Source organism: Myzus persicae, unplaced genomic scaffold (assembly GCF_001856785.1).
Source record: "Myzus persicae strain clone G006 unplaced genomic scaffold, MPER_G0061.0, whole genome shotgun sequence".
Classification (NCBI taxonomy): domain Eukaryota; kingdom Metazoa; phylum Arthropoda; class Insecta; order Hemiptera; family Aphididae; genus Myzus; species Myzus persicae.
Window position 1 is genome coordinate 207,184 of NW_019103739.1, and position 18,311 is coordinate 225,494.

Consider the following 18,311-nt stretch of genomic DNA (forward strand, 5'->3'; position numbering starts at 1 on the left):
AATGATAATCATTGAAGTATTATTATTGGTGTTGGTAATTAATTATACGGGTACCAAGTAGGTTTACAATCAGTTTTTTTCAGTTAATAAAGAAAACTCAGATAAAAATATATACAGAATGAAAATGTTCTATGTTGTTCGAAAGAGTCATCCACAAACTGTAATGTAATTATTTTGTTACAAAATAGATGCAACATTGAAAATAAAGTTTTTATATAAAACTAAATTAAATTGTAATGATATTGTTTTATTTTTTGTCTACGACTACTAATCAGTTTAAACTTAAATTATGGTACACAATACGATGTTTAGCCCGTTTAGAGTAGTATGAAAGGAAAACAGCTAAATGAAAAAAACTGAATCAAAAATAAGGATACAAAAAACAGCGAAAATATAAAAAGTTGAATAAAAGGTTGAAATGCAAAGATATATTTTTTGGAATAATTATTACAAATATATAGTCATAAAAAGTCAGTTTTGTTCAAAAAAAAAACATAATATAATTGCATATTCTTAGTTGACTAAAAATCGATCGTTTATATGTAATTTAGTATCAGTGTTTCGATAGCACGGGTGTCTTCGTCTTTAGCGCGTAAGTCGCGCTTTTTCGACCTAAAATCATTTGAAACAAACGCTTATCGTTGATATTGCACACATTACTTCGCGATAACCTATAAAATATGTGTATAGTGTATGTAAGCGAAGGGTGAAATAAATTCACTCAAACGGATTTCGAGTACGTTTGAATGCGAATAACTTCAACGGCGGCAAACGTGTCGACGTCTGAAGTCGTTTAATTGGTGCCCGCACACGCACACACACACACACACACACACACACACACACTACTGCACCTAAATATATTGTATACCATTGCATCGGTATTTATTGCCCTCGCCCAAGTCGTGTTAGTAAGCGATTTTCTCCGCCATCGGCACATATACACACTGTATAATATATACACGTACGTTGTATATACATGGCAGTGCGTTTACTCGTTAACTCTAGGGTTGACAACCCGTTTGTGGACAGCAATAAAAGTGAAATCAAATGTTGAAAAGGGAGCGCCGCATATTTTCGAGGACGCGACTACGTAACACGTATATGTATAATTTTATTATCGCGTGGAAAACGCCCGCGATTAGCATACTTCCGGGTCGGGACGAGGGTCTGCGGAACACCGAACCGTACGAATCGACGACGACGGCGGCGTGTGGACATATTATTATATTATATTTTGTGGGTACAATAATATAGTAATATGTTGAATACTACGAGTGTGCAATATCATGTACGTGCAGCAGGTATGCGGATAATCGAACCGACGACGACGACGACGGTTAAAGACCCGGGATATCCGGTCATATTGGAATAGACGGGGTCGAATTCAGAACGATATTGTTTCGTATTATTATTATTATTATTTTTCGCTTTTCTCTCTTAAAAACGATTTGTTTACTGCCCCCGCGCACCCCGCAATCGTTCAACTCGGCGAGCGTAATAGTGTGTAGTGACTGCAGTGCGGACGAAAACGTTGGCCACTGCGATTCTTTTTCTCACAGACTTGCGTTCTCGAGAGATAATTTTCTCTGCGTTCGATTTATTTCGATTTTATAAATGTAGAGCGCGTCCCGATTATTATATTTATGGCATTTTGTTCAGAAAACCACGTTATTACGCTAACACGATGTATTAAGGGACGTCTACCCGCATGCTTATTGTCATGTTGTTTTGTCTCAGTCTTACAAACATATAACATAGCACATTGTACGTTCTGAATAATTAATTTAGCTCCCTTATGTTAAATCTTAGAGTGAATTGACCCATAATCAAATTTAGAAGTAAGAATATTATTATCTAGTTGATAACATAGGTTTTATATTTCAATTTTAAAGCGAGTTATGAGCATTTTAAAGTAATATAATATTGTGTGTAGGTACATCTTAAAATACGCATAACCATAGCTTTAAAATTGAAGTATAAAAAAACCTTTGCCATCGACTAGATAATATTCTTACTACTAAATTTGATTGTTGGTCAATTCACTCTAAGATTAAATATAACGGAGTTATTTAATTTTTCAGAACGTACAATGTGCTACGTTATATGTTTGTAAGACTGAGACAAAGCATGTGGGTATGGCGTCCTCTTAAGTCAGTGCAAATGTGTTCGAAGGTTAGCTACTAATGTAATTTAAATGTGATTTAATTCTAAATTTAAAATTATATTTTAATTTTTTTGCAAATTAAAATAAATTATATATATAATACACTTTAATTGGGGAAATTACACGACGTACCTATTTATGTAGCCACACCCGACCAAATTGTTGCGGAAACGTTGCAGACGAACTCTATAAATATGAAAATAAATCTATATAAACGTAATACGAACTCTTGAAAATTGATTTCCGAACGTCTAAAATGCGATTATTATTACTATTGAAATTATAGTGTAACATAAAATCGAGAGAAAAAATAATGCTACAATAATTTCCGTATTCTGAAATATGTCGATTTTTTCCATCTTGTTTAATGAGCAACGTCCGACGTAGTAGTATTTATTGATCTGGTTGTATATAAGTTGTTTCATTGAGATATTAAAATATATAATACCCTGCAATGTTATAATATATAGGAGTAACAATTGCTCTATATACATTTAAATACAGTAATTGTTATTTGTAGTGGAAAAAAATATGCAAATAACGATAAAATAATAAAGATACCCGTTTCTATATATACAAACCGTGGTTTTAAATATTTACATTTTTTTAGCTTGCGCATTCACAACGGTACTCTTTTCAAACTTAAACCACTATTTTCAGAAATAACTAGAATTGGGTAGTTGTAGAAACTACTTTAATATTTTACAAACTCTTTTGGTTTCAAATCATTGAATTTGGATAGTGGATAGTGGATAGTGGATAGTGTACCTTTAATATTTTCAAATGGCTATAGCTTATGATAATAACTTATGATGCATTACGTTTTCAAGCTTTATGAAGAGCGAAATTCTTGTCATGCATACAAGATGCTTTTATAAATATTTGGTGAAAATTTCAACTATCTACGGTTGAATTATACAGGTTTTATGAAATAATTATGCAGTTAATTCTTAATTTTTTTTTTTTTGTTTTTCTCTATAACTTTGAAAAATACTGATAATTTTTACAATTAATGCCATCTCCTCCAAGTCTACTAACTAGACCCGATTTGCTAGCTGAAATCATCACCAAAGTTTAAAATCTAAGCTCAGTTTCAATTACAATTTATGTACACAAACAAGAAAAAAAACATTCATCATTGTAAATTAATATTGAAATTAATATTTGCAAATCGCTAATAATGGCTTTGCTCAGAATCTAAAAATTAAAACTTAAAACATTTATAATAAAAGAATAGTTTGACAACAGAAATTGAACATTAATTATTGTTTCTACACAATGCTGTACCTATATTGCCTATACATTACGCCGTTATCGTCTAATAATAATTGGTTTTTGAACATACGGATTGGAAGTAAATACTAACTAATGAGTAATGATAAATGTGATATAGCTCATACTAGTATGTCAAACTGAAAGGAATATAAGTATTACGATGTGGGTTCACAAAAAACATGACTCATCTAAAAATATGACTTCTTCTGAGGGAATAACAAACTGGTACGACTAGTCGATTGATGGCAGCCATATTCTCTACAAAAAGAGAGTGTATACGATGAAATGAGTACTATGGTCTACGTTTGGCACTGACAGCGATGACACGTTATACTTGAAAATCACATTTGCCAAATACCTAACCTAATAAAGTATATTAAAGAATATGTATCTGATGGACTGGGTTTTTATTTCATTTGAAAATATATAGTATAAAATACATAAACCTACAGTAAATTTAAAATAAATTCATATTAATATATTACAGTTATACAGTATGTTATGTCATACAATTATATACATTTTAGAAACAAATAATTCAATTCATCTCAATTTTGTACATTTTCATTACATAAAAAATATAACGACAACGTCTGTGGTTTTATTACATTTCTGATTTAAGTTTACAACATTGATGCTAGAACCGTTATTTTAATTAAAACCATTAATTAATTTACTAAACTTTGGAGATCATGGTTAGTAAAGAAATTAATTAAAATCTGTGAACTTACAACTAAAATTATTTCTAAAAAAACCAACATAGGAATACTACCCAACAATATTCCTATAAAATATAAATTGCCATTTGATTTACACATGGTTACTTAAGAGCAATAAAAAAATTAGAATTTGTATAAAAAATTAGATTGTAGAATTTATAATATGGGGAAACACGTTCTCTCAATATATTAAAATGTCCTTTATTCTTTCTATAGCGGTTAAAATCCCACGTACGGTAACATAATGAGATATGTTTGGTATATTTCAAAACTTGTTTGGATGTATTATGTATTTTTTAGTAGGTATTTTTTTGAGTTGAAAAAGTGATCCATAACATAGACTCTAGAGACTTGAAATGTCCAAAAATTATTTATTCTAGTACTTGGAGATTTAATATTATTTTTGACAAATTGTTCACCATTTATAGACTTAAGTAAGTAATTTTGAAAGTAATTTTTTATTTAATTATTAAATTGGCAATTTAAATATAGAATACCTAAATTGTAATGCACGTCGGTACTTTGTCATAATTATCTTATGTATAGAACTGAGTATTAAACTTTTTTCGATGCGCTTAATTTTATTGTATTGATTAATACTACAATGATATAGAATAACTGCTAAATAATCTATCAAAATTATAATGTAATACTTCATAGTGTGGATATAGAGCGTAAATTAATATTAGGTCAAAAGTATTTTGTAATGAATAATCAGAAATTGTTGTTTAAAATACTTGATTTTTTTACTATACATATAGTACCTATATATGAATTTTATAATTTTAGAAAAGTATTTACAACAAATATATATTTGTTTCATTGAAAAAACAGATCATTTAGTGCTTTGAGTAGAATTCAATGTCAAGAATATAAATCACGATCAAAAATGTTTTGCTAAATGTTAAAAGAGATAACATAAAACTGTTAAAGTTTTTTTTTGTTTTTTTTTTTTTGAGGGGAGGGGGGGGGTGAGGAGGTTATAGAAAGCGTATTGATATCAATCAAAATGTACTAGATCTAATGATATTTTGTCATGAGGTTAATATATTATAACTATAAATATATTTCAATGGAGACATATACTTATACAAAAAATAAAAGACTTAAAAACATATTTTTTTACTATTGTAAGCTTGAGATACAAATAAATGTAACAAACATTTGTGTTTTGAATCTAAATTTAATGTTGTTTTAAAAAGAAAAAATGTAAACAAATTAAGACATCTCCGAAAAACAATTTACTTTATTTAGTTTAAGGAAATAAATACTAGAAGTTCTATAAAAAAAAAAAAATTGAGTTGAAATATATTAATTAGTGAGTGTTCACGGAATTATCTGTAAAAAAAATATGTACCATTATACTAATATATATATATAATAAACATCGATATACTACTTAAACAATTAAAGTGTCTACATTCATTGCATATTTTTCTTAAGAAATATTGTTTTGCAATGATATTAAATTATGTAAAAAAGTATACACTTTTTGAAATGATAAATGTAGACACTTGTATGGACCAAGGTGGTGGTATATATATATATATTATACCTATGACGTATTTATTATTTTGTATATATTTTGTAATAATATATATTTCCAAATAACATAATGTAAAATACTTATGGAATTTAATAAGGACAACAATTTGTTTTAATTAATTGAAAATATCTAGATTCCGTTTGAATTCAAAATAAATACAATTTTTAATCATATAAACTAGGTTAGTCATTGTATTAAGTATTTATATTATGTAATATTACGTATACTTTTAGGTTTTATACGTAAGTATAATTAATTTAGCTTATAAATTATGTAAATCAAAAGTATGATATTAATTATCAATACTTTATTTTTTAAACAACATATTTATATTGCCTCATTTTGGAGATTTGTACTTGTAAATAAATTTCATAGGTAAAATGTACACGGTTGATTTTTTTTTATTATAAGCTTTCATAAGACTCAGATTGGTAACAAATGTTATTTCAGATGAACATAGAATTATTATTAATTACTTGGAAATATTATGCTGTTTATTTGTAATCACTTAACTTAATATATATATAAATAAAATAATCAATTTTTTTAAAATTTATTTTGTATCTCATATTTGAAAAATATAATATATTATACAAAGTATACCAAGGCAAGTACATTTGTGTACTAAGAAGTGGGAATTATGAAAATGCCATAAGCACACCAATGACTATAATGGAGCACTTACACTTTCAACTTAAATACCTTTAATGCTATATATAGTACTACATATTAGTTCAATGTTCATACATAATAATTAAAGTGACACATATTCGTATAAAAATGTAAATAAATAATGGTGGGTAGTAACAATATTATTAAAATACTATGATATTCAAAATGAAAAATCTGTTCAGTTTCATGTTAATCAACAATATTGGTACTTATCTAGTTGTACCATATTTTATTTTTAATAAAATATAATTTATAAATCAACTATTTATTAAAAATGTTTTTCTTTCACTGCTAAGCATAATATTCATAATATTATCGTTCGAATTCAATAACATTACCCATAAAATGTTTTCATTACAATAATTATTATATCGTAAGTATAAATAGTGCAATATTATATTTTTATATTTTCTTAGAGAGTTTATTTACGATCAATATCTGTACAATTATATAACTTAAATAATAAATAAACAACGCTTGTATATTTTTATCGAATCATACATTTAAACTGTAAATGTATTAGCTGTTCGTGTTGATTTATTATAAATGAAAAGAGAATGCTTAAAACACGCTCCCTGCAGGCGTGCCATTAATATTGAATCTAGGAGTTTCGTACAATATTTAAGCTAAGGGAAAAAGTAATTTGATAAAAATTTATAAAAATGTACGTCGGTTTCTGATTAGGTACACCTATATAAAATGATATTATACCAAGGAAACCAATTAAAGATAGATTTTTGGAAATTTGTTACGACAATATCGAGTTCAGCGAATTTTTATTTAGACGGAATAAATCGATAAACAGAAACAATAACGGTTAGTTTTCCACGATATTTATTTATTTTTTTTTTTATCTCGTTAACGATAAGGGTTCGTATTTCGGCTATCCAATAACTCTAAACTAACACACGCCACACAATGGACCGATCCTCGCCTTGTACTCGAGCAGTCGCTGTTTTCAAACTAGTTCAATTATTGTACAGTTTTATGTGGAACGACAGTGTTGTGCCCCTACGACGCTTTGCCAGAATACTCGTAGCTTTTATTGTATTTTTTTTTTTCATTCTGTCACCCGAGAAGGTATAAAATCCTTGTCGTTGCGAAAATAAGTCCGGGTGAAAGTTCAAGATGACCGACACGTGCCGAATCTGACCCAAAGGTCTTTCGTCTAGCCCTGCAATATATAAACATTATCAGTGAGGGGCTGCAGTATTATGATACTGAGTGTATACCTAAGTTGACTTATATAATATGCATAATGCATTTAGTTCTCATCTGTTTAATATGATAAGTTGCACACTTGATCATGGTATTTTTTAAAGGTTTTTTTGTTTATGAGCGCATAGCTCCAATCAATGCACAGATCAATGTACTTAGGTATTTAAAAATGTTTTCTTCAAATTTATAAATCATACAATCTGTACATAAAATCCAAGGCGGAATATATTATTATTAAAATATTATCCATTGGTAGAACCCTCTAGATTCAATAGGTTATTTAATTAATTTAAGCTGTTATTATCTCGACCCTATTGTCTTCTGAGAAGTCGTAGATACTGGATAGTGTTTGGGAAGCATAAGTGAGGATAGATGGAGAACAAGAGGATACTAGTGGTCGGTCTTGTAGTTCGGCGAGAAATTTTCTACAATAATTTTTGACTAGTTACTCATCAGTTTGTATAATCAAATTGTTGTGTATCCACTGTAGCTATAGTTGTTTGCGACGTACCAAGAGGTGGAGGCTATTAGATTGAAAGTCGATTGTTTGTTGCAAGCCTGAGATGATTTTGCACTTACAAAGTTACAAAGATAATGCGTTCCGTAAGCCCAAATGTGTCGTAATAGGGATTTATATAATATTGAATTTGTATGCAACGAAAGTTTATACAAGGCACACTGATATGAGTACTGGAGGGTATTAAGTCCTTTACGGTTGGCTTTTAGGCATTGGTCACAAGTCAGTCGTTTGTAGAAAATAACGCTTCAATATTTCACCTGTGATGTAGTATGAATATTTACATATTGACGTTGAAGTGTTGGGAAGTATTTTTTTTCTGAAGTGTGAATAAACTTTTCAGGGTTTATTTCTATTCGCCATCTGATTTTCTAGGTATTTATTATTGAGGTAGTTTTGAAGTACAGATGAAGCTATAATGGGGTCAATTGTCAGAAGCCATATAATGGTTAGTGGTTGTATGAGTAAGCAACTTAAGTTGTATTTGGTGTTCTGAGAATGTCCTACGTATAATGTGTAACCGTTGACCAAATCGGAGAAAATTACTCGGTAGACTACTACAGATAGCGAGAAATAATAGAGGAAATCGGTGAGTCGCTTTATCTGACTGCAAATATGTCTCTGTACAATATAATATTTAAACGCACAATAAATATACAAGTCATGAGAACAAACATATGATTGTAAATATACTTATATTATGTCGATTTAAGAGCTAACTTGACTCCTGAGCACAAGTAACAATTCTATACCATATAATATCGTGTTTCATGATGTTAACCGGTAAATTTAATATCATATTTGGTCAGTTAACTGAACAACTAAAATGTTGATTATTAACAGCGTGTATGCTAATGATTATATACCCACGAATAAAAATTTTGGTAAATATCCTCATACTTAGGTGTGTGTGTGTGAGTGTATGTGCGTTTGTGTGTATAACTGTATACTCACTTACTCATTTTAATTGAGATGGTTAGTCGATGTCATTAATAATACTAATACTCATATTTTCGACGAAGTTGCCAAGGATTAATGATTCGATTGGTCCGACTGGAATAATATAATTTATTTAGTTTTACTAAATAAAAACAATTAATTATTCTTAAATCATTATTTTTTTTTTTTTTTCAAATCTGCATGTTAAAATGGTACACCTCACGTACATATATAAATCTTCAAAATAATTTCAGTCTATTTACAAGGTCTTATTATTACAATCTAGTATTACACATTTTAACGACCAATATAGCCCACATGGTATAGGTATAATATTATAGTTGTAAATTGTTATTTACCACGACCATAATAGCTGCCGAAACAAGTTTATTTAAGTGAAGGAGGTAAACATTGGGGGCTTGTGGTTACGCCTCCCTCCACGAAATATTGGGTGCTTTATTGCATTGTTTATTAATTAATTATTAATTATTTTGTTTTCTTACTTTATGGTATTTATAACATGTTTTGTAATTTTGAAGATCAGTCTTTGTTAAAAACAGTACGTATCCGTAATACATTTCTCTGAACTCTATTGAACTCCTAATCATATTAACATATTGATTACTCTCCATACCGTCACTTTAAAAGACTAAACATCATAAATTATAGTTAATAGTTATAAATTAATAATATTATATGAAGGGATAGCTATAGAATATATTACGTCATAAATACAGAAATACATTGAAAAATAATCTGTTTTATACGTCTCTTTGACTTTTATGGTTTGTGAATTGTTGGCAAAATAATACAATGTTACGGACGACCTTATTTTCAAAACCCGTGTAGGGTCATAACTACCATTTGTTTTATATATTAAAATTGCCCGTGTTGTTGTAATGCTGTGTCGGTAAAATATTAAAGAATATTGTTATCGTTAAGACATTATGATAAATTTGTTTTTGGAGAAAATGCGATTTGACTAACAAATATTTAATTAGGCTCTACCAAGCTATATCCCACCTAGTGGCTTGAAACACATCAAATAAATATTGTACAGCATGCTGAGAACTTGTTGAGCTCTAAATGCCTAAAATATAATGCTATGTATGATATAAAATGTACATTATACGAAATAACCTGTACATTTGAACTTTTCTGACAACCTGTAAAAATATATTGATATATATTTTATGAAATTTCTATAGTATAATATTATATTATATATTTATATAGTCGTTAACACGCTTAAGTATATATACAGGTGTTTAATTAACACGGTTAATATTATGATTATAAAAGCTTAATTTATTTAACTAAGTGAGTAACAACTTAACAAAAATATGCGAGCAAAATATTATACGAACCTTTTTTTAATCCACTATAATATACTGACCTACATACATACCTACAATATTACTGTACAAATATGAAATAAATCGTATGTTATTTATGAATGCAAAAGAAAGTTTATAAACATAAAAATGTCATGACGATTTAGTGTTAGAAATTATAAAGCACTGCTATGAATATATTAAAATATAACTAGAATTTTATTGTACTGTGTGGTAAATGAAACATGATCATTTAAGCTTCTGTGGATTACATACGAAATACATACATATTTATTAAAATTTAATTTATTCAAGAATAAAAAACAAAATCACAAAGTATTATTATAATGTTCTTCAAATTATTATTCCACCCGAATATCAAGTTGTATTACAACTGCACGTAAAAATACAATTTTAGGTAGATACACTTGTTTTACCAAACGATTAACGAATTATTCATTTATTATTGTTAACACTAAATTGTGTTTAAAAGTATAACAAATGGGTTGTTTTCGAAAAAGGAATTCAACCTACCCATGACTAATACTAAAATAAATTACCTTAATATAGCTTAAATTCAGCTTTAATAGCTGCGCCTATTATAATAACATATTATTAATATATTACAATAATAATAATGATTATTATTATATTACAACTATTATTATAACGCAAATTCGTATGCAAAGATTCATTATAATCGAATTCAATTTTAACATATCAATTACAGCGCCAACCCAATGACGACATACACTCGGCACTTGTTGTACAGCAAAGTGGTAGCTCTTTTAATTTATCATATTGTATAATGTATACAATATACACGTTATTATTTTTATCTGTTTTGTGAATAAATTGTACTTATTTGTCAACGTCGAAAGTATTTTTTTTATTATTATTTGAGAATATTAAAGGATTTTAACTACATGATATTATTTCATTGGAAGCACATAATTAAATATATCGTGTAAAATATTTTAATATTCATTATTTAACTGTATTTAAATTCTCTGAAAAAATACTAATTTTTTGTCAAAGAATACACAGCATTTTATCAATTTGTCAATACTTACAATATTGACATTAAAACTTCAACTCGGTTTCGTTTTTTACGGTGCTTGCTTTATAAATGTTCTTTTTTATTATTATTTTCTTCTTAAATCTCATTTGTCTCTTATAATTTATACTCCAGTGCAGCAACATAATGATGAAAAATATGTTAGTGGGTACCAGATATTATTACATTATAACATTTAGTATTTCGCTAACAATTTTTACCATAATTTATTTTTTTCACTAGGTAGTATTTCTTTTTAAGATTTGTAATACGTTTTGCGAATAAAGTGGTATTTTAAAATACAAATAAGCTATTCAATTCAAAGGAAACTGTTGGAAATTCGGATCCGATATTTGTGTACAATAGCTGAATATTATAATGTATGCCTTTTTGTGTGATATGCAACCTGCATACTTTATGTACTTATATACTTGTGTTGCCGAAGCATATTAAATTTAAATAATGTGTCCATAATTGTTTAGGCCAGGTGGACCTATGGACACAAGAATCGCAAGGATGCCGATGCAATCACGATTTACTCAGACAGGACTGCGCCTGCTGTGTACCACAGGGCGGATGTCAATGCGGAGCACTAGCGCTGAACCGTTGTGCGCAATGCGGTTTGGAGCAGCATTGCACGAACAGTACGTATATTTATATATAATATGCTTAATTCGAAGTATAATTACCTGTGTTTAATATCCATTCAAATGTTGTGTTAAAAAGGCTGATAGTAAATGTACATTAATATTTTACATTATGTAATCCTTTTCAATTTTATAACGATAACGAAACATTTAGATGACTCAATAAAGAAGTATACAATGTGCCAAAATGCCTTTTATTATAATAACTACAAGATACTAATATACTATACAATGTTTTAGTTTTGATTAAGTTAGCAAACATAGAAAAGAAAAAAAGCGTAGTATCAAATTTCTGTAAATCGATACTCTAACAATAACTATGTTTTAGATATAAATAATATTATACATTATAACATTCATTACATAATATTACAATGCTAGGTCATTTATCGACTCATTTAATCTATTATCATAAATTCATGTGAAAACACATCATATGTTCACCTTTTTTTTTACAAAATTATTTATGTCAGTCGGCTTCGGGAGTATGCCAACTATAGAATAATAGACTCAATGACGTCCAGCCAATCGTGTTTGTGGGTCTGGCGAACGAGTACAATGTATATTGTATATAATATACAAAGTGGTTCTTTTCACACTGTACACTTTACAGAAGTTTTCTCAGTTATAAATGAAATATATTTTTAAAAAGGGTTTCTTTACATTTTTTTTTAGTCATCAAATAATTTTTGATTATAAATCTTGAGTTATAAAAGTGTATGAAATGCGTCTTAAAATCGAATAAAACAACATTTTCAAGAACAAAAACTTTCTGATAAAATTATTGTTTATTGATTAAAGAATCACTCTGTATAACACGATTAAGGTGACTGCGGCGCGAGTGAACCGTAGCCGCCGGCGTTTGGAGAGTCCTTCTGCAATACCCAACCAGCTTTTATATTCAGTACTCCACGTAGGTCCTAGTGGTATTTCGAATAACTCACCAGTTAAATTATCCAACCAAGGGTGGTCAACAAGAACAGGGCTTCGTGAGCCGATTAGCGCAATGTGAGCATATAAACAAATGCGAACGGATTAAAAGTATATACAGGATGCTTCGTCAAACAAGCTCACTCCTATTGTGTTTATTCAATTATTTAATAATAATATAATAACTGATCTTAAGAATTTTGAAGTATATTTAAGGACCATATTTTCCATAATATAGATTTTAGTACAACTGAAGAAGTGTTCTGTATCGATACAAACTTTTTTTTAAATGATAACTGACCTTTTTACGTTACATTACTAAGCAGATTCATTTTCTTTTAAAATTAAAATCAAAATTCGAACCAGTAGTTTTTACTTTTTGAGTTATTTAAGTTTGTGTATTAAGGAAGATTTGAGGGCTATGATTTGCAAATTTTAATAATCAATATTAATCCATTAACATTTTATACATTTTTAAAAATTGCCCAAGAATAATAAATATAATTGATATAATAGATAGATTTATATTGAATAGAATATCAGATATATATTTTATTTTTTTGCTAAATAATTTTGAAAGACTATTTTTCTCAATATACACATTTTAATAACTCAGAACTTTATTTGAATTTTGATTTAGTTACGTACAAATTTCCGAAACAATATTATCTGATTATAAATTTAAATTAAAAAGGGTTATTCTTGTTTAAAAAATAGAAGTTAGTATTCCCATTGATACTCGCTTCAGTTGGTATAAAAATCTAAATAATTGAAAATATAGCTCTTAAGTGTGCTTAAAAATTCTAATACTCAAAATTTAAATAAATGTATTATTAAAGGGAACAAATGAAGTGGAAATGCTTGGCAAATCTTGCAGAGTACATATTGTATTTACTGCAACGAAGAAAATAATGTATAATAATACAACTGATAAATCGGTCGATGTCGAACAAACTGCTGTCATATTTTTCTATACGATTTATCAATTACTGTATTGATCCATTTTTTCTATAAAATCAAAAAAACACTGTTATACAAATACGAGTATTATTATATTAAATCACCATCGAAATATTTGACTTGAAAACTTTGACTTTTTGGCAATAATTATAAAAATATCATTATAATAACATGCTCGTAGTTGGGTACCCCTCCCTGAGTAAATTAACATAAATATAGACTTAAAATTTGTTTAGAATGAACCACACAACAATTCTACTTACCATAATACAATGGACACGAAACAATATAATAGATAGGATACTATATGCCTATTATCATTGCTATTATTTTCATCATTTTTTTATAATACTCCTCAACTACCAGGGTTATTGGCGTTTCCACAGAAACACGATCATCATTATTGTTATTGATATTATTATTATTATTATTATTATTATTATGTGCACTGTGCACTTGTATTCGAGCGTGCAGTGTTCGCATGTCTGTTTGAGTATATTCATCAACGCCTTTATTTATTATACTACTTATTATAAGTTACCATGAATTGCATTAATGCAGCGTGCAGTTTTAATAATATTCCATTATCATTAAAGAAACTTACATAATATCATGTGTAGTTGTACACATTACACACCACCAAGTCCACGTAGCACTGCAGATGTAGTTATTTTGGTTGTTAAATGTACCGGTGAATTAAATACAAAGTGAACTAGATGAAACGGGAACGTATGATAATATATTGTCAGGTATAATTGTATGAAACTTCAAAGTATAACCGTAGATCGAAATCTGGTTACATTTTAGAATATAGGTGGGCCTGCGTTATTTTTAATTTGGCTGTATGTACACCCCCTGTTTATATTGACCCCCAATTTCTACACTTTTGTTACATTTTTCATGAGCAACAGCACGAGCCATGGAACATATATTTATACATTAAGTAAGAAACTATGTTTAGGTGAGTTTGAAAATTCGTCACATTTTCGTGACATCAAACGTCTGTTTAACTTCATAGTATATATGTAATACCTAGTATACATAATGAGTATAATGTAATACACGATAACGTGTTTGTTTCAAAAATTATGCCGACAAGAGTTGTCATATTTGCTGCAACTTGAAGTTGTTTTGTTTGCCTGTTACTGTATTATTTTCATTTTCCTTCATAATTCAACCAAAGTTGTGTAGGTACTGATTAAATTTGAGATAAACCGCAGTACAACGGAATAATTAAATTTACAAATAGCAAATAATATAGAAAATTTGCGAGAAATAAGATGACACGAAACCAAACAAAACACCGATAACAATTTTGTTTCAATCTCGCCATACGTATTATAACTCATTTTATCATACAGAACGTTAAGAGAATTAATATTCAGATATGACATTCATTTAAATGTTCAAATTCTTTAGGTGCCTACTCTCCATAAATATATAATTAATACCACAATTCGATTTTTTTTTTGTGAGGGGGGGGGGGGGGGTTAGACGGGGTAGAAACAAGTCACTTTCAAGAATGTGTAAGTATTGCACACCATAGAAGGGTTACAACAACTTATAGAAAAGGTGGTGGGTATTGTTGAAACGAAATTATTGGGCCGGCGGCAATGCTTCTACAGGCCGCTGCGTCACGAACATCTATATAGTCGCCAATCGAGTTTTCCGGCTTAATAAATAACTATCCTGAAAAACATATTGGTAAATTGCTCTGCAGTACATACAAAATTGATTTTCTCTTTAAATATGTACTGCAGTTTTTAGAAATAAATCGCAATTTCTTAAGTTTTTTATATACATATTTAAATGCCCATTACTGCTACTAACTTGCTGCTATACTTGCATCCCATCAAACATACAATGCACCATAATATTATGTAATATAATATAATAATATATTAGGTATTCATCATTTTTTTTTTCGAAACAATATATTTTAACTCAACAATAAAATACAAACAACTAGGCAGTCAAGTATGGTTACACATACTCATATAATACAATATTGAAGTTGTATTTTATGTATAGATGTTATGTTAGCTGTGAGCACCCTTGCGAGAGACAAACAAGTATATAATAATAACGGCGTAGGTATCTGACGTTAACTTATATGATTCGTATTTAACAACGAATACAACAACATTATACAACATCTTCGTGTTCTACACATGTATAATATTTTGTTCAACCCCCTACCTCACCACTCCAGATAAAATATATTATCGCATCTATGTCACTGGCTGTTGTAATTAGTGTTTTTGTAATGTTTGAAATATTTTTTAAACTATTCCGAGCACAGTTTTAAATTATAATTCAACGAGAACTTCCTTGTGGACCACCAATAAACACGGACAAATAAAAATAATTGAAACATGATATTATTTTGTTGTAAAACATAACAAATATGAACTATAATTTAAGCTTACATTTCACCGTGGAGAATAATTTTCTCTTGATTTAGTCGTTGAAAATATTATATCTTAATGTCATAGTTAGTATGATGACTATTTGGGCTCTAGGGTATATTTATATTTATTATTATAAAAATATAATTTTTTTTACGACGTTTTGTTAATGCGCGACGAATTAAATATAATATTATGTATATTTTTTTGGATATTTATTTAATTTCTGAAGACTTGCAGAAAACCATCTAGAAACATTAAAACGCCAGAAAGGTCAAAAAAAAAGATACTCTGGAAAAATAATGGTTTTATTTCGTGTGAATTGTGGCCGGACGAAATGAGATTTTGGTTCTAAGCCAATAGCGAATATATATTATATTCTAGACAACAGCATTTTGGAAAAACGCAGAAAAATATCTCAATTTTGTAAATATATATTCAAATAGTTGACTGCATGTCTTGCTACTTGCCAGTAAAAGCTAATTTTCAGTAAAACTAAAAATTAACAAAACTACAATACCTTATATAACATTATGATTCAAATACAACCTCGCTTAATTTTGATCGATCTGCCATCATTTAGAAAATTTTAATTAGAAGCCATTGATTTTGGTATACGAATCACAATTATAGATTATCATATTTTATAATAATCATAATACGAAGTTTCGTATAAACAGAATGCATAGTATTATAATATAATAATTATATGGCTATTCGATAATTTAATGAAACAATGGTCTGTATGATCAACCACTTGCAAATGATACAATATCTTTTACAATATAACAACTATTATTTACTACAACCAAGTACTACTACTTACAACTATATTATTTATTAAATTAAATATTTATTTATTTATTGAATATTTGTATAATTTATTGATAGATTAGGTGATTACCAAGACTGTAAAGTAAAAATATGCAGTGGGCAGAAAACGAATCACAAATTAAATTAACAGTTGTGAGAAAAATGTCATTACTTATTATTCTATTATTGTATTATTACTATATTATTACTAGGTATCAAATTTTAGGTTTGTTTATAAGTGAGTGCCTGAGTTTTAAGACATTATTGTAATAACTTGATGAAATAAAAATAAAAATAATTATAATTATAATATTTAATTTAAAAATGGTTTCTTATAACACTGAACCATTTTTAATATTATTAAACCATCCTTTTCCACTAAAACAATTGTTTAAATTTCAACTTCACATTTTTGTTGAATTTCCATAAACCATAAAGTTAAACAAAATGTATCAAATACTCTCAGATTTTGTTGACTGACAACAAATTTAATTATTCATTTTAGTAGTTTCTAGTATGGGCTTTGACCTTTTCACTGCCATAAAATTGAGTCAAACCAAATTGGATCGTTTAATAAAATTCAAATTTGTAGTGATTTAAAAGCATCTAAAAGCATTAGCTACATTTTCTTTTCTCTGTATTTTATTTTGCATCTCAGTCTTTTGCACACTTTTTTGAGAAACTATATTAAAATATGATGTAAATATTCGTTTGTCATAAGACATCAAGATACGTTATTTCTGATAATTAGCTATATAAACCTTATCCCTACTTTAAAACTTGAGAATATTATATTTATGCAAAAACATAGTTATAATACTCTCGATAAAGATTCTCCAAAATACAAATTATATAAGCAAATATTGAAGTATATAACCTATATATATTTAAACAATAGAAACGATGCGTTTAAGGTAGCGATTTATTTTGATTAATTGTATTAGTTCCACATCCTTATTTTTAGTCGGTGGTCGTTTTATTTGTAACTTAACTAATTTAAAATGATTTTTATATCTAAGCCTGCACAACAGAGAGTGCTTTATCTTAGAAATTAAGAGTCTGACTACTATTAATTTTTAGTAGGTTTCAAAAATATATATTAATATTCG

The 18,311-nt window shown here is 28.2% G+C and overlaps 1 protein-coding gene across 1 annotated transcript in view; it reads left to right on the forward strand.

The window, feature by feature from the left end:
• Window positions 1-18,311, forward strand: part of LOC111035189 — a 148,641-nt gene that overhangs the window by 96,990 nt on the left and 33,340 nt on the right. Inside the window, exon 3 of the mRNA XM_022316714.1 lies at window positions 11,927-12,088. Within this exon, the coding sequence (XP_022172406.1) occupies window positions 11,927-12,088 (162 nt within the window). The remainder of the gene's footprint in view (window positions 1-11,926; window positions 12,089-18,311) is intronic.